The following is a 26,839-nucleotide window of genomic DNA, read 5'->3' as shown; positions in this document are numbered from 1 at the left end:
AACATATTGTGATGCCTTGTATGGTTGGAGCGACGAGACATAAACATAAAACCCATTATAAACGTGATATAAACATGATTTCTAGTCGTGTCTTCTTTTGGAAGGCAAAAACAAAGTAGTTTAGCTTTCTCAACGAAACCACGTAACACACCGTTATGCAAATCTTGCGTTATGCAAATCTTCCCACATTGTAACGTAGATATGTGGGGGTGTGTTAGAATGAGCCGTTTTAGGAGGGCGTGGCAGAGTCTTAACTTTTATAAAGAATATCTCTTTGGATTTGAGACATTAGTCTTTGCAACTTCACAGATCTTCTTTATTCACCAAGAGCTTGTAACACTCCAAAGAGAAAGGAAAATTGGAAATCGCATCATATGCCCCCTTTAATCAGATTATCTGTGCAATGTTTTCTGACCTTGGTTTAGTTGATAATTAAGGTTTATCTGTATTAGTCTGACTGTGTCAAGTTGTCATTTTTTAAAGTGAATTTTATGCAGTGATTGCATTAGTATTTACTTTGTGTGAACTATTTCTATTTGGCTTGAATCATATCACTCATGTCATAACTGATAATTGACAGGATCAAACATACAATACAGATCATTCAGGGTTTATCCTATTGCACATCTTGGGGGGCATTTTGCCTGCTTTTATTCATTCAAAGCAGGCCTGTTTAAAGGCAGTTGTGGGGTGGGGGAAGCGCTTTCTTTACTCCTAGCGTGGCTCATGCTTCACTTGCACCCAAATTAGCTGGATATGGGGAAATTGAGGCACTCATCCTAGTAGATTTGGAGGGTCATTTCTCCTCCCCCCGTTAATGCAGGAGGATCAGTGAATCGCAGCCTGATAGACGCCACCGAGGACGGATCCATCAGAGAGATCTGAAATGCTAGCGCTAGCTCATTTCCCACAGGCTCAATTCAATTATCACTGCGCCTGCTCTGAGAATGAGCTTTACGCCCGTAAGATGCACCGTCCTGCTACACAGATCCCACTCTCCCTGCTAGATGTCTCTATCATCTAAGAAACATAAGGCCTACCTGGAGAATTTTCAAGTAATGCGAGGAATTATGCTTTCATTTGAGAGACTATTGAATTTCTATTGAATTTTAGACCTTCAATAAAGTGACATTGATGGTCCTGAAGGTTTTCTATTATTCTATTTTGATTAGCTACTTGTTTAACTACCTGTTTAACCTTAACTATTATATACACATCACAAGTAAAATTAGGATGGCTTAACAAAGTCTTAAACTTAATTTATAGCTCCATCTAAAATGTTGTTTTTGTTGCTGAAGATGATGATGCAATTGAATACAAGTAATCTTTCCAAGTAGGACGTGATCATTTTGATTTATAGTCTATTTGAGTGGGTTTGTTTGCTGAAAATCCAAAAAGCTCTAAACCCCCTCAAGTTTTATCTTTCATCAGGAATGGTTAATCATCTACTTGATCCAATCAATATTTTTAGTTAGGAGTTCCACAAGTTGAGAATTGTTTATGCAATTATGTTTTTTTTTTTTTTTTTGGCATTTCAGCTAAATATGAAATCAGGGTACAAACTTGGTGTTGGTCTGAAGTTTATTTGTACCTCATATGTTGAAGAGCCTCACTTTGATCCCAGCATCCATTCTGAAGAGTTATTAACTTTCATTTTTACTATCTGAATTATAAATACTGTCTTATAGTTTGTATAGTATCTTGGTCTAGATTCAAAGACTGACACCCTGTAAATAAATACAAAATTTAATATTAATAAATAGTAGGGCTGTGCGATTAATCGAATTCGTAATAAATCACGATTTGAGTGTGCGCGATTTCTAAATCGCTTTATAGCACAATTTTCCGCGGTCCAGACCTCGCGCAGTATGCTATCCGATCCAATCAGAATGCAGCGCACCTAAGTGGAGCGCGAGAACAGAACAGACCGGGCATATGCCTAACTGCAGGTACACACTGTCTGTGATGTGTATTTTTTCCGAGCCCATGTTAATGGATCAGAACGTTCACACTGCACGTGGTAAAATATGTGAACAGAAAAGGTTAGAAATCGAAAGTTGCGAAAAGAATGAATATCTAGCGCATGAGCATCGAGAGAGTTGTGAGTGAGTGAGTGAGAGGAGACATGTTTTAATCGCGCGCACTCTCTCCAGACGAGAACAGCGTGTATCTCAGCACGCGTGTCTGGTTTTGTGACAACGCAAAGGAAATCTGCGTGCGAGCGGAGAGATTCGCGCTCGCGCATTATTTTAATGTGCTTTCGCGTTACAATAACGCGCTCTCGCTGCTGCTTATGCACCGCATACACATACTGTATATGCACTGCAAACGGAGTACGTGTGAACCTTGGGCAATAAATATATTTCAGCACCTGACGCACCGCAACAATGAGCTCTATGACAAATGCATGGCAAAAAAAAAAGCCCTGGACACGGGTTTAATTTTATTTATTTTATTTTTTTTTTTTTTGCCATATGTCTAGACAATTTGTTTGACATCTTTACTTTACCTTAATTATTTTGACTTATGTCTGTTCTAGAGGCATGTTACAACTTTTTGATAAAGCTCTCATTGGTTTTCTTTTGGAAATATGTTTCAAATTTATACTGAATGCATTTATGACTGTAAAGCATGTCTGTGTGTGTAAAAATCGTGATTAAAATCGAAATCGCAAAATTGATCAAAAAATCGTGATAGGTTTTTTTTGTCCATATCGCACAGCCCTAATAAATAGTAAGTTATTATATTCATTTTGTTTTATTATTAATTAATGCTTTTTACCTGAGACCACATTGCATTTAAGACTGCTCAAGTGGAACATGCCTAATAATATGACATTGCCAAAATATGTAAATTTTTCAGTTCAACTTTTCACTCACATTCTTATGCTGTTTCATGCTAAAAATATAATTAATAAAAATAATTAATTAATTATTATTCATTTATTTAAAATATTTGTTAATTGCATTTGATACATAATTAATTAAATATTCAATTAAATTAATTACATATATTTTTGTATTTATTTATTCGTGATTATTTATCATCATACAGAATAATTTTCAGTAGTGCTTTCTGACTTTTGCAGTGTTTTAAAGTCAAGTTGTTGTTTTGTCTTCATTCCTGTTCATTTTAGTTTTGAGTCAGATTTGAGTTAGAAACAGTTTTCACTGATCGGCATTAACAGATGGAAAAAGGAAACAAATACCAGCCCTCCAGTGAGATAGAATCAGCTCACAGCACATGTAACTGATTGACAAAAACAGTTTCTATTGTTAATATCTGTCAGCGAGTCAATAAAATCTTTTGATCCAGGAAAAGTCAAGACCATTCAAAGCTTCACGACAGCCCGTGACAATCAAATTACACGACGGGGTGCACCCAGGTGCTTGTGTGCACCTCCCCATATAAAAGAGCCTGTTTATCCATATCAAATCAATTCATGTCTGCCTTTTTCCTTCTGAGGCACACGCATGCTGTACAATTAAACCTACTTTAAGACTCTCTCCACATTAATGTCCGTATCAAAATTCATAAAGATTCGGTAAGACGAGAATCCTGAGCTCGTAGATTCACAGGGATTTTGCATGAAGCCCGTTTAATCAGGATAACACTGTTATTAATATTCATAAAGTCAGCTGGAATACAAATGACAGCCTGAAGATTCTGGAAACTTTTTGCGGAGGAAATGCATTAAATGCAGCTTAAAAAATTAATGGAATTTAGTTTATATTAGAGGGAAACGCCAACCCCCCCTCATCGAGTGATTGAAATTGGGCTTAGACATTTCTTTTTGAAGAATTCCATCTTTGACAGACATCAAAGGCATTTTCAATGAATGCGACGCATGAATGGTCATTTAAAAGGATTTAAAGACATTACACTGCAATAATTGTACATGAATAATAAGTAGCCCACCGAGGCAATTAGCTTAAAGTCTACAAGACAGGAAAATGAAGATCACCGAGCGACAGAAAAGGACAAATTGAAATGAGAAAAGTTTGAAGGAAGGATAAAGTGGCTTTAAGTGGCAAATGCTGTTTTGTAAGATTTGAGCCATCTTTTACATTTGATGCGGGTTTCTAACCTATTAATGTTTCTTTATTTACTCACGTTTTATCCCCGTGAACGAATATGGATGAAATATTCAACATCATCTGAAGGAAATGATGGTTAAATCTGAAAAGCTTCCTCTTTTGTATCTTTTTCCACATGATTTGACATGTTTTTAAATTGCTCTAACAGGCTTTCACATTGTAATTACCACAATATAGTAAAATAGAAAAAGAATATTTTATATATATATATGTATATGTATGTATATATATGTGTGTATGTATGTATATATGTGTGTGTATATGTGTATATGTATATATGTGTGTGTGTATGTATGTATGTATGTATGTATGTATCTTTTTACATATAAAATCAAATTGCAAGTATATATATATATAGGCTGATTGTTTTCAAACAGGTTTCCCAAAAACTCTTTCTGTCTGTCATTGGCTGGTTAAACAGAAAGTCCCGCCCTAAGCTCACACCATTGGTTGAGACAGTGTTACTGTATGCCTTAATATTTATATTTTTGGGCAACTTTTGAATATCTTACAGTTTGTGGATATTAAAACTGGAATAAAACAAAGTATTTTATCATTCAATAAATTCACACACTTTAGTTCAATTAGTGGCCTTTAACTGCAATTTTGGTACTTTTAACAGTTTAAATATTAGGTTTGTGATTTATGTAATTATTTGAGCTTGTCTGAGCATTTAATTCAGAGGAATGAATAAACTACGATTAAACCATGATTTGATTTCATCAGCTCCTCAACTAGTTGTGGAGCCACTGTTTATACACAGTGACTGGTTATTGGCTTCATTGTAGCATGTTACAGTCTGCAAGCTTTGGCGGGAATGTAGTTTTTCGTCGCTGCCCTGCGAGCACCAAGGCTAATAGCTCATTAATCTATCATGAAACTCCTGCAGATTATGTAGAAAATGTAGATGCGATGCTAATTCACCATCTGGAGCAGAGCCGCAAAGAAACCGGCCTCCTATTGCCACTCAGCACAATTCAAACTTTCATTAAGCCAGAACGAGCTCTTCCCTGTTTTTCAATATCGGATTATTGGATAGTATCAGTTTCATTAAGTTTCTTGGGGGTGATTCTCTCAGGAAACAGTGTCAATCAATGAATCAGTCCAAATTTATTTGGTAAAGCGCTCTTTTTCTGGGAACTGTTTAATGTGTCTCTCCGAAAATTACGTGAACATCAAAAGGTCAGGTTTGTATGCTTTGCGTTGTTTTTTTCTCCCTTTCTATCTTTTCCAAAGCTGCTTTCTCTTGTTAGTGTTAACGGATTACCAGGCGTCTTAGCCGTACCTACTATCTTTAAAGTCTTTCTTCATCCTCGTCCTCCTCTCTTTCTCTGTGAAAGTGCAGTGTGCGGGGCCAGCTCCCGCTCAGAGTCTATCACTGAGATTAATGGAGCCCTGTGGTGTTTGGCACAAAAAGCCAGTTGTCCGTTCACGCCTGACTGTGTCTGAGCTGAATAGCGTGTGAGCGGTGTGAGCTGTGTGTGCTGGCTTACAGCGCGGGGATAACGTTCCACTGGCATCTGCCCCAGGGGTCACCCCCACCCGCCTCGCGCACAACCTCCCAAGAGCACTCACTTTTTATGTCTTCTTAGCTCTCTTCTGCCAACTTTCTTTCCCCTCTATCGTTTTCATGACCTTTGTTTCTTTTCCCAAGAACCTGATCATTGTTTGTCCTGTGGTTTTTACATATACCGTCATCAAGGATGCTGGGAATTTAAAATAGTGTGGTTTTTCACTCTTAAAAATAAAAGTTCCAAAAGGGGTTTTTCAGAGTGATGCCATAGAGTGCCTTTTTGGGTTTCATTTTAGTGAACAGTTCTTAAAAACATATATATTTTTTTTTTTTAGTGAAAACACTCTGTTCTACAAAACACATGTTCTGCACTCTTTTAGTCCACATCCATTAGCTTTGTGGTCATTTATGTGCTTTGGTAGTCTGCTCCTAAAAGTTGATCAAATTGACAAATTAGCGGTTTAAAAAAAACTACACCGTTCAAAAAAATGTTTTTGAAAAAAAGTTTCTTAAGCTCACAAACACTGCAGTTATTAAATATACAGTAAAACAGTATATGTAATGTATTGTAAAATTTGTTTTCTTTTTTTATTATATTTTAAAGTTTAATTTATTCCTATGATGCAAAGCTGAATTTTCTACAGCCATTACTCTGGTTTTCAGTGTCACATGATCCTTCAGAAATCATTCTAATATGCTGATTTGCTGCTCAACATTTTCTGGACAGTTGTTTTTATGGAAACCTTTTTCTTTTTTGAATAGAAGGTTCAGAAGAACAGATTTATTGAAATAAAATGTCTTAAAGTCACTTTACATCAATTTAATGCATCCACTAATTTCTTCCAAAAACAAATATTTCTGACCCCAAACTTCTAAATGGTAGTGTACACCAGCACAGGGAATGAAATGTGTCAAGTCTTTTAGTAGACATAGTGAGCAGTTCAGCAGCACAGAAAATTGATAATGCTTAAGAGATCCGTGAAGTACAAATTCATTAAATCTAGAAGAGCTTTGGAAATTTTAGGTAATTTTTACAATTAAAAATGAATAAAATACCATGTGTTCAGGGAAACTAGCTCTAAATTAATGCTTTGGCTAGAAATTGCTCTTTGTAAGTACAATGTTGAAAATCCTAGAGGTGTGGGAAGTAGGAATCCTTTAGAAGACATTTGTGAACTATTAAGGTTTTCCTAACCAAAGTGGTTCCCAAAAAATAACCGACCAGGAAACACGAGGGAAACATTCTGTGTTTGCCAGGTTCATTCCAGCCCTTTCTCGAAGACGTTCCTCGTTCATTTGGTTTGTAAATGTGACACCGCAAAGCACCTACAGTTGACAGAACTGAAATGGCAAGTGTTTACGTTTGTAAGCCCCCGGTGTGTGTGTTGTGTTAAGAAGTTCTTGTCTCAGAAGCTCCACCACTAGAGGGAAGCTCTCCACCACGGCTCCTACCGCCAGCGATCAACAGGCTCTGCTGTCTGAATGTCAGCGTTCCTGCTAATTGCCTCTGTCTGTTTGTTGCTTGCTTATGAATTAGCTTCCGTTAAATTATCCACCATTATTTAATTACACCTGAGTAGATGACGCTTTAATTGGCGCTTCCTGACTTGGATCTGATATGGCTTGAGCTGTATTAAATAGCTGTTTACTTTTCTGATAGCTAAAAGCATTAAAATGATTGCATGGTGGGATTATGCTTTGTTAATTGCCCGCGTTCATTAGTCCTCCATAAACTGCGAGGTAAAGCACTGGTACACAGTGGATGAGATAAAGACAAAGTCTTAAAGCATAATTTCACACGGCAAATTAAAAGCCGCCTGTCTTGTTTTGCTGCCTCTACTCCAGAGGTTATTAAAGATTGCTCTCCACCAAGCACCCCGAGATCATATTGACAGGCTGTAATTAATACTAACCTTTCTAAGTCTAATGGAAAAGGAGTGAGCTAGAGCCTGTGATGAAAAGCATTTTTTTTTCCGCAGTGAAATTAATCATATCCCTTCTATATATTTCCAGCTAATCCTAAAGTCAATGAAGAACTGAAACAAAGGCTGCCGTCCCCTGTAAAGCACCATTGTTCAGAGACCACACCACAACTTGGGTAAAGATGCCTTCCTCGGCTCATTTTACACTGTTTGTCAATGGCTTTCTTCCACGTGTTACAATTAAGGACGATTTTTTAATATGTGCGAAATGTTTATCAGTGTACATTGCAGGCGATGATTACACGCTGTAATGATATCTTTGCAGAGATGTGTTTTCTAAATCCAAAACGGTGTTACAATGTTTAAAAATCAGCTGCTCATCTTTAGTGCGATGCAAATGTAATTTGGTTACAGGTGAAATGTTTGTGCAGAAAATGCATGCAATATGTTAATTATTTTAAAGCACTTCACTATTGAATTGGCTCAGTTTATGATTTAAACTTGTATTTAAGTTATTATTTATGACAAAGGAATGCAATGCATTTGCTTTATACTTTTTAAACTAGAATTCTCTGGGTTTTTTGGAAGTACACTCAAATGATGAATTAGCTCAGTTTGCAATTTGTTTAAATACATCTTGGCTATATTTTCACATTTATAGTGTTTGTATGTTACAACTCAAGTAGTATTTTTATTTACTCTTGATACTGATAGTTGTGTTTGTTTTGAAAAAGAGTTAACTCTGTCCTCTTAGGGTCAGACCTCTTGAAGGTCTTTGATATTTGCTTCATGTCCTTGCTTTACTCAGCGCTTTGAAACAAAACATGCAGGTCCTTCAAAGCAGTGTCATTGATGTACAGTTTGTCAATATCCTGTACCTGTCTTCACCTGAGTGTGTCAGACAGAGTGCACTGCTGTTAGAGATATTGAAGGGGACGAGCAAAAAAAAAAAATTTTTTTTTTTGCATATTCATACATTTAACATCTTTTTTTTCCAGATCCTCTTTAGGAGAAACTACTTCAGCTACATCCCAATGTCAAAGTTTATCAAAAGCCCTGGAAGAGAAACTCACACAAGGTAATAAATTATACATGATAATTGGTATCAAATCACAACAAAACAAAAATCTATTTTAAAAGGTAATTGTGTTATTTTACATTTATAAGGCTTACCTCATTTGTTTACTATTTATGCTAAAACCATTTCCTCCTGAATTTTTTTTATGAGTAAAGAGTTATTTTACAGGCTTCCTGATGTCTAAATGCTCAATATAGTAAATTACTAGTTATTTACATGTATTTATTTATTCATTTATCTACATAAACATTTATTTACATTATTCCATAATGCCGGGCTGCTGCGTAATAACTTTACCTAGGCCATAACACTGTGGAAGAGACACTATTTAGATAGACTGGTTGGAATGACAATGAGAGATAAACAGAGTATTTACCAACCCTTCACCAGACGCTCCTGATATGCAAATTTATTCTGCCTCGCTGCTCAAATATACATTTGGGCTGTTGGTGAAACACTTCAATCATTTTGCAGGCGGTTAATCAGCCTGTGTTTGATTATTAGTAAGATGGCACAAAACCGTTGTTAGGCTCAATGGAGGAAATGGTCATATCTGGTAATTTTTTTGCCCCATTTATTACATAAAATGTATTTTCATGGTGATAAATGATAAATCATTTAGATTTGAATTAAGAATATTTTTAAATAGGTATTACTTTCCTGAATTTGAATTGGTTTTGAATTGAGGCAGCAAACAGAATTCAAATTTTCAAATAGCACAATTCAAACTGTTTTGAAATCAATGTTTGATTTTACATTTTAAATTTATTTTAAAATGATTTTTACATTTATTTATATTTTTAATGTAGTTAGATATTTAATACATATAATATTATTATGTTTTATGGACCACTGTGGAAAAAGAATTAATTACTCAAAATGCTTCAATTAAAATGGAGCCAAAAAGCTTATTAGTGGAAACTTCAAATTGAACATCCAAGTTATCTTTTCTTGCCAGTTTTGTTGTTGTGGTGGACAAATGTAGGTCAACTGTTGTATAACTCTGTTGAGTTTCTTTGAATTACAATTCAGTAAATTAATTTTCCTGTCATTTAATCCAATATCATGTGGTTTGTGGCCAATTCAATTCAAATTCGCACTCATCAATTGAAAGGGAGCTAATTCTTCATTTCTGAATTTGCTTTTAATGTTGAGTACTTTTTCACTTGGTTCCCATAGGAAATGGGCCTTTACTTTGCACTCTTAGATTAAAAGCCCCGTTCACCCCATTTGTGAGGGAAATGGCGCTTTAAACACACATTCTCAGGGGCAGTTACCTTTGTGAGAGACACCCGGAGAGGGAGATAAAATTAAAGAAGTAACCCAGGTTAGGGAACAATGTATCCAAAAGTCGCATATTTGCAGTGTGACAAAGGGCTTCTATAAGTGTGTTTGGCGTTATTATTCATGGTTTGAATTTGGTGTTTGCACGGGTGAGTCTTACGGGGAATACTAATAACTGTCTCCAGCAATCCTGGGAGCAGAGCCCTGGCAACAAAGCCATGAGGCAGACCTCCCTGATCTCGACTTCAAAACCTGACCTTTTGCTAAATAATTGTGGCGGCTAAGCTGGAGCTTTTTGGACATCGTTGTCGCAAGACTCGAGCATCACAACGCATTTATTAACACAGAATGATTCCCCCTTTTTTTGATGCTTTTGATTTAAGCGCTGTGTGTTTGAGTGTTGCTCGATTTGAATTGCATTGATGTAGAACTGATTTATGTATATTTTATAATCGCAGGACAGCCAGGTGGCTTTTTTTGTGAAGCACTTGACCCTGTGCATGCACTTAGCGCTACTATCTATTTAATTTGCTTGTAGATGTTAAAGCTGAAGTGTGTCATTTTTTTTGTAGGTTGATTCCACTGAAATGTGTAAACATTGTGGCTTTGTGGCGTTATCAAAACATTGCTCTGTTTGTTGAACATCCCGACCAGCCCCACCCAGCAACACTTAACCAATAGCGTGAATTCGTCTGTTTGGCAGGCCAATGGAAGATGAATTCAGGAAACCTGTTTGAAAGACATAATTTTTAACTTAAAATTATGCATTTTAGCTTTAAAAATAGTTTGAACATCCTCTGCTTCTCACTGTTTCAACCTTCGTTGTATCTTTCAAGTCTCTATCTACACTAGTTTTGTCATCACAAATTTGCACTCGTTTAAATATCTCTGATTCAAGGGCCGTCGCACTTTGGTTTTGATCACAAATGATCCGGGTTACATCCAGCTTTCCCTGAGGTGCAAAGCACGTTTTCAGAAAGGCTGCCAGAGAGACAGGCCTCTGTGTTTGCCTCTCCGCCTGCATCTCTGGCCCTGAGCTTTACAGAAACATTGACAGAAGACCTCGTTTTCCCCCTCCTGCCAGTCACTCGGCACGGATCGCCACATTCCCTCGTGAAAGACGGCCAGACCTAGTTTCCTTTTCAGAGAGCTGACGCAAACCAACCAACAGAGCTGCCTTTCAAACCATCAGACTGTAATCTCCCAGCAGAAGAATGGAAGTCTTATATGTTATGGTTGCAATGTCTTTCTTGTGGGTTTTCCTTTTCATTTAGCTCCTAAAGGTTTTTCTGGAAGCTAAAATACTTTTTTTAATATGCAGAGTCAGCTCTAGGTTGATTTCACTGAATAGTCTAAACAGTGTGGTGCTTTTGAAACATGCACTATTTGTTTGAACATTCCAACATTGACCAATAGCATTGGATTGGGGTGGGATCATCTTTTTAGCAGCCAGGAAAACCTGTTTGAAAACAGTAACTGTTTTTTTCACTAGCTTGTAATTGTGGAGGATAAAAGAAACCTTATGTTTTTCTTTCTTTCTTATGCTCTTTTTTTATTATGAATGTCAGTAGTGACCAGAGTCTGATCCAAAAATGCTCCATAAAATCGTAATATTATGTCATTTTATGAGTAAAAGGCTAAATTTTAAGTAGTTTTTCAGTGATAATTTCAGTGATAATTCACTGCAGTTCACGCATGTTTACATCAAATATGGTAGTTATAAAAAATCTCATGCCAGATTTGAAGTAAATAAGTGTCTCATAACCATAACCATTCACAGTATGCCTAATTTATATATGCACATTTTTTTTTAATTACATACTGTAAATGAGATTTGATAGCAGTGGTAGTGGTGAAGAAGATTTACAGTGAATGACATTTAATTTCACTTTGTTCTTCACATAAAGCCATAGTATAATAATAGTAATAATCAGATATAAGCAAGTCTACAACAATTAAACAAAAACTTGATTTAGGGTCAAGAGATGATAATACATTTTATATAATATTATATTAATTAAAAATAATTTATATTCTTATATATACATTTCAATGCAAAAAAATATCAAACAAAAAGATCAGTTAAAAATGAAAAATCTGTTTGACAATTTCCCCTTCTCCTGTGATGTTGGGTCAAATCAGTGGTCAACACAGGCCTACTTTGGTTTGGACATCATTTGGTAATTTAGTCATTTTTGGAGCATACCAGCACCTGTCGTTACTATAAAAGTGAAGATTGAACATTATTGTTTTACTGTGGCTCTTACTTATTCTTACTCTATTTTTTCGCACAGTATCTGAGACTCCCAGGCCCAGAGAAGGTTTGATGCTCAGACTCCCTCCACCCCCACCTGTGCCAGGCCCAATTGCAGCTGAAGTGAGAATCATGGAGGAGGAGAGACGGTCTCCACAGAGACCTGCAGCACAGCAGGAACAGGATATTAACGAGACAGCCAGCAGTCCAGTCCACACACCTCGCGTCAGCAGGGCAGGGTCTGCTGCGGTCAGGTCAGGAGAACAGAGAGTCTTACTTACACTGAGTAATCAAAATCCAATCATTATTAGGGCTGAAAAGTTCATTCTAATTTTAGTTTGCAGCTTTTTTACCCTCAGCCTTTGTGTTTTTACTTGTATTTTTGGTTACACTTTATTTTAAGTGTTGTTCTTGTTACAGTATAATTATACATTTAAGTACTGAGTAATATTAATTAACTACATGTACTTACTATATGGTTAGGTTTAGGATTAGGGTTTAGCTTAGGGTTAATTGCATGTAATTATGCTTAATTTATTGTTATTATAATAGTAAGTGCATGTAACGTGTAACAAGAACACCTTAAAATAAAATGTTACCTTACATTTATTTTTCCCATATATGTGTGTGTGTGTGTGTGTGTGTGTGTGTGTGTGTTATTTTTTTTTTTTAATTTAAATATTTATATAAAAGTTTTTTACATGATCTTGCTGCTTTTAATGTTCAATTCTAATAAATATTAAAAATAATATACATAAAATAATTTATATTATTTATTTTTACATATTTACATACTTAATTTTAGATATAGCCTAATTATTTACATAATTATATATTTACACATTTATTTTTATGTTAATATTTATAGTAAGTTATATTATTTTCATTTTATTTTTGTGCAAAAAATATATTCAATTTTGCAAAGCTAATAAAATAATGCAACAAGGAGAAATGCTAAAAAATGTTACTCTTGAAATTGTCAAAAAGAGCTCTTCACATTGTGATACACAATACAACACACACTCCTCTCTTAAAAACAACACAAAAATAGAAGAACATCAAACAACATAAAAAAAAAATCATAATACTTTGCATAATATTTATATTACATACTAATTTCTTTTAAAAATAGTAGGTAGTATGCCATTGCAAACATATCCAATATGCAACAGTTGTTTAGTTTCATCTGTCTTGAGCACTATCGAGAAAGCCTTTATAGAATATGAATATAGCAGTAATATCCACTTTTAGCATGGTTGTCCATTGTAAGATTTTAATTTTATCACAGCATGGAACTATAAATATAGATTCCAATGCATTTTCTTTGCCTCCTTAATAAGAACTGAACCAAATTCCTGGCTACAAGAGGGAAGTAATTTACCGTGCAATACAGTGCAGTAATACTTTAATATTACCTTAAAGGTCAACTGTATGATTTGACTAATATCTCAAAGTAAATAAGTCACAGTAATATTCTTGAAAGTGGGAGACCGCATCCCTTGTGTATTTGATAATTGCATGTCAGGATGTGAATGAATTATTTTTTGTTGCCCGTTTGGGAGTCTAATATACGAGCGTTTCTAATGAACTTTTGTCTTTTCTGAGCATGCTCATGCTCACGAGGACCAGGGAAATTCCAAAGTTATCAGCGACTCCAAAAAACAAGTACCAGTTCTGGATAAAGAGAAAAACATTGCCTTTCTCTTAAAGGAGCTGGATTCCCTTAGAGACCTCAATAAGAAGGTGAATTTACATGTTAAGAAATTCATTAAGTAATTCTGGGTCTAATAGACTTTAATCAGGTTAGATGCCATATTGAACTGAACACAGATGAAAACGAGGCTGTGAGGGATAGACTTACAGTCTTGTACTTGCACTTTCAAAACTGTTTTTTGAAGTTTTGACTACTGAAAGTTTTTATTTTTATTTTTTTTTATTTTTTTCGGGAAGACATTTCATCAGCTGAACAATGTTGTTAACCAACCTAAACCTAAAAAGTGCAACAGCCACATAGACTTATGATTGGGAAATTCCATGTCAGACAGGATTGTGCAATTCATTTGTTTCCTTTTTGCAGTTCACACTCAATCTGTCGTTTTATTATCTAATGGCACTAGTCTCCTCTATACTCTAACTGTACATCCCATACTAACTTTAGGTAGGTAGCTAGCTTTTGTAAGCAAATGTTGCCAAGTTAGTCAGTATTGGGTTGAAAAAACTCAATGCTGTGCTGATTGCAACAATTTCTGTTTCCATGGTAACAGTGAGTTCTGTGGTAGTGCAGTACTTGAAAATTAAGTGTTTAATGACCAAGTTGTCTGTGAAGTTTGTACTTACAATCAATTTTACCTCTGTAATGAGATGGCAGGATTTGGTTGAATCCATCAGGAGATGATTGTGTTGTAAAAAGTCATCACTATATGTCTTTATCACTATATGGCTGGGAAGGGATTGATTGAAATCTAAGAGGGCAGTAGTAGTTGTTGACCTTTAGTAAACTGCATTACATTCTGTTTTATGTATATATTCTTGCTCCATCATTGTTCTTTCAGGGCATAGGACTAGAGTCTTGAAATTGTGTTAGTCAGTGTATGTGGCATATCTGCACCCATCTGGAGACGCGTCGTTTGAGGGGTCGGAGAGGGGAGAAACGACTGTAATTGATGTCCCAGGTTTGCAAGTAGTTGTGATTCCTGACAGAGGGGCGGGAACATGTCCCAAGAGTGTGTTTTTGCTGGCAGTGATCTGAGAGAGCCCTTTGAGGACTCTGGCCCAACCCTGTCATGTTTTCAAAGTCCGGGAGGACAAAAACAAACGGGATGAAAATATTCAAGACAGGAGGTTAAATCTATCATTGAGAGGCTCGTAAATTATCACTCACCAATTCAGATTTACAGCCAAAACATGACAGTTCCTCTTTTTTTATAAGAAGTCCTGAATTATATGATGTAGTGGTGCAAATACAAAAGCTTGATTCAGGGGTTATAAAGTTGTGGTTGGCTGATATGAGTTTTTCAATAAAAGTGTGGCCAATAGATGTCAATATATGGAATTTAGGTCATAATTCACCTAAAAACCTATGTACTGCATAAAGAAAATGAAGCCTGTTTATTTTAGAAGATTTCAGTGTTTTACTTGGGTGAGGGTTTTTTTTTTATAAAGAAATTAAAACTTTTATTCAGCAAGAACACATAAAATTGATCAAAAGTGACAGTAAAATATTGCTACAAAATTGTTACATAAGATTTCAAACAATTCTGTTCTTTTGAACTTTCTGTTAATTGGAGAATCCTGAAAAAAATGTGTCTGTTTCCAAAGAAATGTTAAGCAGCAACTGTTTTCTACACTGATAATAAGAAAGAGTGTCAGCATATTAGAAGGATCATGTGGCACTGAAGACTGCATTAATGATGCTGAAAATTCAACTTTGCATCACAGGAATAAATTATATTTTAAGATGTATTCAAATAGAAAACCTATTTATTAAAATGTTTTATGGTATTGCTGTTTTACTGTGTTTTTGACCAAATGCAGCCTTGGTAATCATAAAAAAATCTTACCAACTCCAAACTTTTGAACAGTAGTGGATATTTTTGCATATACAACCTGAAATTCTATTTAGTTTCATGCAAAAATTATAAATTTACAGTTTTTGGTAGACTGTGGAAATAACACACAAAAAAAAACAAATTAGTATTCATCTACCAAGCAGGTTTGTTTGTTTATTTTGTTGAACTCATCATTGTGAATAAAGTTATAAAGTTCTACTTATGTCTGGTGTGTGTCTACAGCTCCAGGAGAAGTTGGCACTGAAGGAGAAGGAGTTGGAAACCAAGCTTCTGGACTCACAGCTACAGGAGGCCGAGCTGGAGGCACATGCCAGTGAGAGAGCAGCAGGTAGGATGCATGGGTGAAAAGATGGATGTTTATATGGTTGAAAGGAATAAAGAACAAGTAGACTCATTTAATATGGCAGCATTTACCTTTTTACGTGTTTAGTATGACGTGTGACATTGCATAGATCTCTAAATGCAAACGTCTGACCTTCCAACACAGCTGAAGAGTAAACACTTTTAATTAATTAGTTAGTACATGTCAGCAGAACCCGAGAAAAGCACACTTTGACATTTGTAAACATAAACCAGTATGTCCGCCCTCATCAGAAGTGATCATTCCTCTCTGTAACTGATTATTTTGTCAATGAAATCTACACGCTCCTCACCTTTGCTGAACAAATATTTAAATTTAGCCAATATTCACTTTTCGTTTGAACTTAACTAGCTAAAAAGCGCCATCTCACAGTTTGTTAATTAAACGGAAATATGTGACACGTGACATATATGACACGCAATTAGGCAGTCAAATTGTTCCTTTAATAAGGTGATGATAATGCATGTATTCGCTGCCCTCATTTCAATATGATTTGTATGGTTCGGGTTGGAGATGTTTAATCAGCAAATTCCAGCAATATTGATTTGCTTTGTGAACTTTGTAGTGGCTTAGTGTGGGAATGACTGTTTATCGTAACATGCAGGGAAGAATTGATGCGAGTGATGGATAACAGTGCCGCTTTCGGTGGGATTAGAGATGGTGCCAAGGACTGTTTGGTCCTGTGGATTTTACCAAATTGTTTGCCTGATTTTTGAGTTTGGTGCAGGTCGGGTGTGTGAATCAAAATCAGAGCAAATTTGAATCAAAATTCTCTTAGTTGAAGTAAACTTTACTCATTTTTTTTTTTTTTTCAACTATTCTCCGTCCCTTTTTTGTTTGTTTGTCTATTATTTTGTTCATTCATCTGTCCTTTGTCCATTTTATTTCATCCTTTATTTCTTCATTCATATTGGCTACTGGCCTTGGTGTGTAATAATGCTTAGCCAATTGCATCATGGATCATTTCGTTTGTTAGTTCGTTATTTCATTTGTTATTTGTTCATTCATTTATTCATGTTTGTTTGTTCATTTGTTCACTCAGTCAGTCATTTATATTTGCTAGCAGTCTTTGTGTGTTAGAAGATTTTGGAAATTGGTGCATAGATGATTTAGTTTGTTAGTTCATCTGTTTATTTATTTATTGGTTAAATTCTTTGCATTCATTCATTCAGTTGTTTGTTTGTATGTTTGTTCAGTCATTTATATTTGCTAATGGCCTTTGTGGGTAACAATGCATTGGAAATTCACTCATGGATGCTTCTACTGGTTAATTTTTTAGTTTATTTATATTATTTGTTCAATGGTTAATTCATTCATTCATTTCTTTGTGTTTGTTTGTTTCTTCATTTGTTCGTTCGGTCAGTCAGTCATTTATATTTGCTAGTGGTTTTGTTCATAATTATGCTTTGGAAATTGGTTCATGTTTCATTTTTTACTTGTTTTACATGTTAGTTTAGTTTATTTATTTGTTCATTTATTCCTTTGCATTAGTTTGTTCATTTGTTGAGTCATTTATATTTGTTAGCAGTCAGTATTGTTTGCCATAATATATTGTTTGTTCATTTATTTGTTTATTTATTTTGTCATTATTTGGTTGTGTGTTCATTCATTAATTCATTCATTCAGTAATAACTATTTTCTAGCGGTCTTTGTCTCAAGTATTGCTTGGAGATTCTTGGAAAGTCGTCAGTATGCCCATGGACCCATTCATCGTTCGTTTGTTCATTTGCTTGTTTGTTTGTTCATTAGTTCATTCATTTGTTCATTTATTCACTAGGGGCCTTCATTTCCAATATTGTTTTGGAAATGCATACGTCAGCATTCCCGTGGACCTTCTGAGGCCTGTAGGTCAAACACAGTCATGTTTGTCCTGCTATATGAGGATATTTTTCGGATGGTTTCTGACATCCATGAGCCTGGTGTAATTGCTCGCTGTTCCTGTACAATGTTGATAAACCAGAGTGTTTCCATGCTGAAATTTCATAAATAAAATGTCTCCAGTCTCCAAGAGCCTGGAACTCTGACTTTAGGGTGTTGCTGCTGTTTTTATTGCTCTGGGCGCTCATACACACACACACACACACACACACACACACACACACACGCACACGCATGCACACCTCCCCAGAGGAAACTGTCTTCTCAAAATAAGGCTCACTTAGAGTTATTAATACTTATGCCATAGTGTTTCAACTGCAATAACCTCTTTCCCGAGGAGCTTAGCCTTGTTATTGTGCAGCTGGAGCACTGGAGTGCAATACCAGAATAATAACCTTCCTCCCTCTCTCTCTCCTCTCTCTCTCTCTCCTCTCTCTCTCTCTCTCTTTCTCTCTCTGTCTCTCTCTCTGTCTCAGCGTTAGTCGAGGAAATCTATAAGGCTCAGAGGGAGAGAGACCAGGCTGTGATGGCCAGACTGCGTCTGGCTAACGAGGAGAGGGATGAAGCTTTACTTCGGGCCAAGAAGCTTCAGGAGGCGACGCTGGAGTATGTGCCATTCAAACCTCTTCCAAAACCAGACCATCAGTTCAGTCTGTTCAACTACATGCTGCTCTAATCATTTCTGTTCTTTCCAAGAAGCTCTTTACAAAATGAAAATCAGTCATTTCGATTTGCAATTTTCACATGGTCAAGTTGTGCCATCATACTCAAAATTAGACCAATACTTGTATATAAAACAGGAGCAGAATAAAATGCTGAGTAAGTCATTTGTATAACGAGTCTTATGTAAATTATCACTTTGACTTGAATATTATGTCAGAATGGTTTTAGGAGTGATTTACACAGAAATGTTATTTTTGTAAATGAGGCCCATTGTTTGTTAAAGCCCTGGCTTAGTGGTCTAGACATGTGGAGCTTTAGTGCTGATTAAGGCTGGGCGATTAATCTACATTATTCCATATATATATATCTCCATATATACACTACTGTTGAAAATTTGGCGTCAGTAAGAAAAATGGAGTATTCTTATTTAGCAGAGACACATTAAATCGACGGTTAAGGATTTTACTGTTACAAAAATTCTATTTCAAAGAAATGCTGTTCTTTTGAACCTTCTAGTCATCAAAGAATCCTGAAAAAAAAGAAAAGAAAAAAATGTTTTCAACATTGATGATAATAATAAGAAATATTTCTTCAGCACCAAATCAGCATATTAGAATGATTTCTGAAGGATCATGTGACACTGAAGACTGGAGTGATGATGCTGAAAATTCAGCTTTGATCACAGAAATAAATTACATATTAAAATATATGTGACCCTCGACCAGTCTTAAGTTGCACAGGTGTATTTGTAGCAATAGCCAACGACACATTGTATAGGTCAAAATTATAGATTTTTCTTTTGTGCCAAAAATCATTAGGATATTAAGTAAAGATCATGTTCCATGAAGATATTTGGTAAATTTCCTACCGTAAATATATCAAAACTTAATTTTTGATTAGTAATAAGCAATGCTAAGGACTTCATTTGGACAATTTTAAAGGCGATTTTCTCAATATTTAAATTTTTTTTGCGCCCTCAGATTCCAGATTTCCAAATAGTTGTGTCTCGCCCAAATATTCTCCTATCCTAACAAACCAAACGTCAATGGAAAGCTTATTTATTCAGCTTTTAACAAGTACTGTTTTTACTGCATTTTTGATCAAATAAATGCAGCCTTGGTTGGCATAAAACTTATTTCAAAAAACAAACTTTTAAATGGTAGTTTGAAAACATTTACATTTATACATTTGGCTGACACTTTTATCCAAAGTGACTTACATTGCATTAATGGTAATCATTTTATCAGTTCATGCATTCCCTTGGATTTGCTTGCACTATGCCTTACTGTTTGAAACATTTTGTCAATGGTAACACAAGTTTTTTTGTATCAATTCATTGAAACTAATGTAAATATATTGAATATTTGATATATATTTAATATGCTACTCAGACCTAGTGCTCATACAGTCAGTAAAGTTTGATACACCTTGACGCATCTAATTTCTCCTCTCTTTTTATCGAGTAGTAAAAAGGGCTTATGTCTGGTAATATTAGAATATGTCTGATAAACGTCTTCAGTGACACATTTTTCAATTCATTTATCCTTGATAAATAGGTAACTCTGAAGCTTACTTTATGGTCCAGAAGCTTCTGTGAGGTGATGAAAGGAGAGCCTGAGGTTTTGTTTTCAGTCTTAGTCCAAGAGCCGTTAAAGTTTCTCAGCGCTTTTAAAGGCAGTGGATTTAATGGTTTGAGAAGCACGCGAGGCATGTGGCTTTACTCACCTTTGTGATGGGAAGCTGCTTTATTCTTCCTGCTAGAGGTACTGAATGAACAGACGAGTTTAAGGGGAAATCCAATATCAACTGGTTTGGAAATATATCAGAGGGGTGTGACATTTTTAAGAGTCCCCTCATCCTAGTACTGGGTTGTCAGTCAGAAGTTCCACTCTATAGGAAATCAATCCCGTGCTTTAGACCTATGGCTATTTACCGTTTACCACCCTGCCTGCTGGGTCGTAATTAATATGATCTTCTTCCTTGTATGTTTAACTGCTCATAACTGGTGCTGTTGTTTGATGACTGGCCTTTCAAAACGAATATTGCCCTGTGCCCTCCAGGGGACGGAACCATTTATATCCTGTTCAAAACCAGTTGTGGTTTTAAAAAGCGTCAAAGTTTATGAGGATGCAACAACTAGTATATTTAAAATTTAAAGAAGAGTCAACGCTCTTCTTTATTGCTTGACGTCCTTTTCCAGTGGTATTTTATAACCTTACACCCTGTTTAATATTTCAGCCGGCCTCATGATTTATTGATAGTTACTCAAGTCGCTCGAACCGCAATTATCGAGAGGCATGAAATGCATTTTCCGGCTGCCCAATGAGCGCAAGATCTCTTCAAAATCTAATTATAAAATCGCATCCCTCTTATAGCTGTGTTCAAGGGCTCCATTCTGGCCCCTCTCTCAAAAAAATTATAATTGATAGCCAAGTGGAATCCCATTATCTTTGAGGGAATATGGACGCACGTGTTCTAAGCCCTTATTTTCGGAGGTCACTCTTGGGTCCATTGTGTGAATGAGTATGTACCTTTATAATGGATGGAGATCCATGTAATGCCTTTGTAAATGAGTGGAGGGGTTGTTGTTTTTTCTGCCTGGTGGATGATGGAGGAATTCGATTTGCTCTAAAAGCAGCATCACGCCAGTGAGGTCTGTAAAAGTACGCAGGGTGAATTTCTGTGGCAGTATAAATATACAGTGGGGACCTTATATATTAAATTTGCAATACCATTTCAAAGTTTGGGGTTAGTATGTTTTATAAAGAAATTTCTAAGCAGTGATGCATTAAATTGATCAAAAGTGACAGTGAAGTCATTTGTAATGTTACAAAAGATTTATTTTTCAAATAAATGCTGTTGTTTTGAACTTTCTATTTATCAAAGAATCCTGAGGATGCAGGGAGCAGTGGATGCTGAAATTTCAGCTTTGCATCACAGGAATTAATTATTTTTTTAAAATATATTTAAAAATAGAAAAGTCTTATTTTAAATTATAAAAATTTTTTACAAAATTACTGTTTTTACTCTATTTTTTGATCAAATAAATGCAGCCTCGGCGAGCATAATTTTTTTTTTCAAAAACATTAAAAATATCTTACCGACACTAACTTTTTTAAAAATCATTTTAAATAATATTAGAAATATTAGACTTTTTTTCTTAATTTTTTTTTTTTTTTTACATGATCATTTTGTTTTCATTTTTTAAAACACTACAGCTTTTTGTTTATTTGCACTTTTTTTTTTTATAGTGAGATCTCATATTCTCGGATCCCACTGTATATATTTCATACATTTATTCCAAAACCTCAAGATCTGACTTGCCATGCCGTTGATCTACATTAGCCATGAGCAAATCTTTGTGACTGTGCATTTGTTATTGAGGTCCAAATGAAAAACCTTCAAAATCATAAATATTTCCAACAGTGTGTGACCCGTGAGTCTCCAGGCATTTGGCTCCATAATTACTGTTGTCTTTGCCTTTATAAAGATGCTCATGGCAGGTGTGGCACAAAAGGTTCAGGTCTAATCCGTCTCTTCGTTTCCCCACACATATGAACAATTGATCCCAATAGTCATATAAAGTAGTAAACATTAATAACTTAACAATTCGCTGTCAGTTCTGAGCAGAATGGGCATTACTGTGGAATAACAGCACGAGCGGGTGGCACTTTTAATATCTCTGAGTGTGTCTTCTGCTTTCATACCAAAACCCACAGAATGCAATTACTGGATTTGGGAAGTGATCTCATTTTGCAGAGTGACATAAAGGAAACTCAAGGAAGCTCACTACATTTCATTTCTCTATTTCTCTCTCTCACACATTTTTTTTCTTCCTCCATCTCTCTCCAGGCTGGAGAATATTAAACCTGAAGAAAGTGATGTGGTAAGCCTTCCTCACTGGAGAATTTCATCTCTGATTGTTCTGTGTACCCTTTTTGTCCGACTGTCTTAAATGAAAACACAGCCACAGAAAATGCTTGTTTTGATGCTTATTCGGATGAAAAATGTGTTAATTTTCTGTGCATCTGTTGCATGTGAACATAAATGATACCTTAAATCATATAGCTATCTGAGGAGCAGTTTTTGAACTGTACCTCTATTGAGAGTGGTTTGCTAATAATTACTTGACGTAATGTCTTAAGTCGCTTTTGTTTCCTTTAATCAAAAATAGCTTATAAGTGGCCATTGGCATCAAAAGTGAGATTCCAAAATGTTGCTGTAGTTACCAGTATGTCAACTATTAAAATGTCAGGAGTGTTTACAGCTGTATATATGTATAGGCTTCTATATTATCATATTTGATACATTTCTCTAAAGTATCAATATGATCAAAACTTTGCTGAAAAACCGGTACATGATCTATAACATGCCTTCTATGTGATTGATACTGACTTCTCTGATTTTATATACTGTAAATGTAAGAATAACTTGTTAGTAATATTTCAAGATGAACACTTACAGGACTGAAGCAACTTAGGTTTACCTGATTATCCACATGTAACTCATGTAAAAATCATGTTAAAATATGATACATCAGGCTTTTGAGGAGCATTTATTTGTACATCTCTCAGTCATCATTGTACTGCATTACATGCAGAGCTTTGACCAATAAACTAAGCACTGAAATATCATTGTACTCAGACATATTATTAAAGGGATACTCCACCCCAAAATGAAAATTTTGTCATTAATCACTTACCCCCATGTCGTTCCAAACCCGTAAAAGCTTTGTACGTCTTTGGAACATAATTTAAGATATTTTGGATGAAAACCGGTAGGCTTGAGACTGTCCCATAGACTGCCAAATAAATAACAGTGTCAGCGTCCAGGAAAGTATGAAAAGCATCGTCAGAATAGTCCATCTGCCATCAGTGATTCAACCATAACATTATGAAGTGACGAGAATACTTTTTGTACACGAATAAAACAAATATAACTACTTTATTCAACAATTCTTCTCCTCTGTGTCTCTCCAAATCAGCGTAGCACCATTTTGGAAATTCTGAGCAGTACGCAGATGGCGTACGCTCTTCTGTGTCAGCCACGCGGCGCCGATGCGTTGTTTGCTTTCAAACCAAAGCGTAAATACACGTAAAAACTTATCCTTGTGGCGCGGCTGATACAGAAGAGTGTACGCCATCTGCGTACTGCGCAGAATTGCCAAAATGGTGCTACGCTGATTTGGAGAGACACAGAGGAGAGGAATTGTTGAATAAGGTCATTATTTTTGTTTTCTTCATGTACAAAAAGTATTCTTGTTTTAATGCAAGTAATCCGCAATACTCTTATAAATTTATAAAGGAATCAGAATTTCATCTTTTTGGCCACATAAATGTCTGCAACTGCACCCAATTGCATATTTTTGCATATTTGTTCTTATTTGCTCTAGTTCTTAAAGCTTAAAAGAATAGTTTATCCAAAAACGAAAATTTTGCTGAAAATGTACTCGTGCTTATGCCAACCAAGATGTAGAGGAGTTTGTTTCTTCATCTAAAAAGATTTGAAGAAATTTAGCATCACATCACTTGCTCACCAATGGATGCTCTGCAGTGAATGGGTGCCGTCAGAATGAGAGTCCAAACAGCTGATAAAAACATCACAATACTGTAAGCAATGGTTTGAATTTAAAAAACATCTTAATGATGGATTTGTTTTATATAAACACACATCTTTTCACTTTAGAAGATATTAATTGATGGACTGGAGTGGATAACTTGTGGATTATTGCTATGTTTTTATCAGCTTTTTTGACTCTCATTCTGACGGCACCCATTCACTCCAGAGGATCCATTGGTGAGCAAATGATGTGATGCTAAATTTCTTCAAATCTGTTCTGATGAAGAAACAACCTATTTTTTTCCTTTTTTGGAACTATTCCTTTAAAATGTGATCATTTTTGAAATGGTATTTAGCGTTAGTTTTTACATGAGTTGTGATGCTGTTTGTATGTTTTGGTCAGGACCTGGAAGAGTTGTTGAACAGGGTTAACAGCGCGGACTCTGCCCTTGCTATCGAGCAGAACGGGGCGGCCATCATCGAACAGATTCAGAAGGCCAGAGAGCGTCGCTCCCAGATCACCTCGGAGGAGATGAAAGCCGTCATAGAGGAGAGAGACGCTGCTTTAACCAGGGTACAAACCTACAACGTGCACACACTCTCCGCTAAGGGTCAATCCTAACACACACCAGCCCTAAACACTCCATTCACAGTAGTTGTGTACCAAGCCAGGAACCTTTACACCATAGAAAAAAAATCAAATACGACTCTCTAAATATTGACTATCTCTCCTCCTGCGTTTTAACTCCTCTGCAAGATGACTTTGATTATTGGTCTATTAAAGCACATACATCTGTGTTTATTCACAGATCCTGCACTGATTTAAGAATCAACACACCAGCTACCTAATTCACATGTAGGGACAAATATTGCTGCATAACCTCAAATATTTGGTATATCGTTCCTACACACATAATTCAATCAAATGAAAACAAACAAGCAGGTAGCTAAATATTGACATCCAGATATTCAGCTTCATCATAGAGTTCAAGTGTGGGGCAGTGGATGTATTTGCTGGGATTTCTATGTTGATAAATGCTGCCCACGTTTCATAATTGGTGTTATATAATGTGGTTGATTTGATTATTTGGACACAGAATTGTGTCTGTAACAGTCATGTGTTGTTTTGGGTCAGCAGGTAGTGTGTGTTGTAACTTTTATCAGGTGTGATGGTACAGGTCATCAAGGCCTTTCTGACTATTTGGTTTCCCAGACTTGTGACACTCAGTATTTTAGATGGGTAATTTATTGTAATCAATATTAATGGATACGAGGTGGTGTTTACTATATATGAATTACGCAAAACTTTTTTATATTAACAAAAACATTTATAATTCTGGCTAAAATGGTTTCTGCAACAAAACATAGTGTAGATAAGGAGTAAAAAAGGAAACTGTTCACTTGATTGTAAATTCATCTGTGTAGGTGGTTGCCAGGTATAATGTGCTCTAATATTTCTGTGGTTGAAATGATTTCCTTGTGGGGACCTGCTTTGGTCCTTAAATGCCCTGCCTGACAGACATGAATAAGCAGGAGAAAAAAAAAAGCCATTGCTGCGAACTGAACAAATGCAGCTATGTGAAAGACTTGCTGTGCTTCAGCACCTCTACATCTCTTTTGTGTGCGTGTGTGTGTAAACTCATAAATGAATAATGGCAGAGTTTGTGGCATAAGAAACACAGTTGCTTAGTTCCGACACATATATAGCTGTAAAACTCAGACTTCTAACTATTGAACAGCCAGTCCACCTAACTGGCTTATATCTGCCTGTACTGGAGAGATTTTTTGTAAGCCACCATTGTTAGTCCCCATTCAAAAGTTTGGGATCATAGGATTTTGCATTTTTGAAAGAAATCTCCAATAAAATAACTGTTTTCTATTTGAATATATTATAAAATGTAATTTATTTCTGTGATGCAAAGCTGAATTTCCAGCATCAATACTCCAGTCTTCAGTGTCACATGATCCTTCAGAAATCATTTTGATACAGTATGTGACCCTGGACTACAAAACCAGTCTTAATTCGCTGGGGTATATTTATAGCAATAGCCAAAATACATTGTATGGGTCAAAATTATAGATTTTTATTTTGTGCCAAAAATCATTAGGGCATTAAGTAGAGATCATGTTCCATGAAGATATTTTGTCAGATTCCTACTGTAAATATATCAAACTTAATTTTTGATCAGTAATATGCATAAGAACTTCATTTGGACAACTTTAAAGGTGATTTTCTCAGTATTTAAATTTTTTGCACCCTCAGATTCCAGATTTTCAAATAGATGTATCTTGGCCAAATATTGTCCTATCCTAACAAACAAAAAAAAAAATTGCCCCTTATGACTGGTTTTGTGGTCTAGGGTCACATATGCTGATTTGCAGCTCAAGAAACATTTCTTATCATTAATGTTGAAACAGCTGGGATACTTAGTTTTTCTTTTTTCTTAATTTGTTATTATGCTTTTTTTCTGAAAACCATGGTTTATTATTTTTTTCAATTACACTGTTGAAAATAAAAGTTCAAAAGAATAGCGTTTATTTGAAATTGTTAGAAACATTTCTATGTAAAACTCTTTAGTCACTTTTGATCTATTTAATGCATCCTTGCTGAATAAAAGTATTAATTTCCTTGAAAAAAAGTCTTAATGACCCCAAACTTTT

The 26,839-nt window shown here is 35.5% G+C and overlaps 1 protein-coding gene across 2 annotated transcripts in view; it reads left to right on the top strand.

Moving 5' to 3' along the window:
• Nucleotides 1–26,839, top strand: part of mipol1 (mirror-image polydactyly 1) — a 70,699-nt gene that overhangs the window by 13,587 nt on the left and 30,273 nt on the right. For both annotated transcript variants that reach the window (XM_042743241.1, XM_042743240.1), the window contains exons 3-10: nucleotides 7,624–7,708; nucleotides 8,531–8,610; nucleotides 12,189–12,402; nucleotides 13,753–13,891; nucleotides 15,940–16,045; nucleotides 18,433–18,562; nucleotides 22,472–22,505; nucleotides 24,582–24,752. In XM_042743241.1, the coding sequence (XP_042599175.1) occupies nucleotides 7,624–7,708; nucleotides 8,531–8,610; nucleotides 12,189–12,402; nucleotides 13,753–13,891; nucleotides 15,940–16,045; nucleotides 18,433–18,562; nucleotides 22,472–22,505; nucleotides 24,582–24,752 (959 nt within the window). The remainder of the gene's footprint in view (nucleotides 1–7,623; nucleotides 7,709–8,530; nucleotides 8,611–12,188; nucleotides 12,403–13,752; nucleotides 13,892–15,939; nucleotides 16,046–18,432; nucleotides 18,563–22,471; nucleotides 22,506–24,581; nucleotides 24,753–26,839) is intronic.

The sequence above is a fragment of the Cyprinus carpio genome, chromosome B17, assembly GCF_018340385.1.
Source record: "Cyprinus carpio isolate SPL01 chromosome B17, ASM1834038v1, whole genome shotgun sequence".
Lineage (NCBI taxonomy): Eukaryota > Metazoa > Chordata > Actinopteri > Cypriniformes > Cyprinidae > Cyprinus > Cyprinus carpio.
Note: the sequence above shows the minus strand (reverse complement) of the source record. Positions and strands in the feature narration are given on the sequence as shown.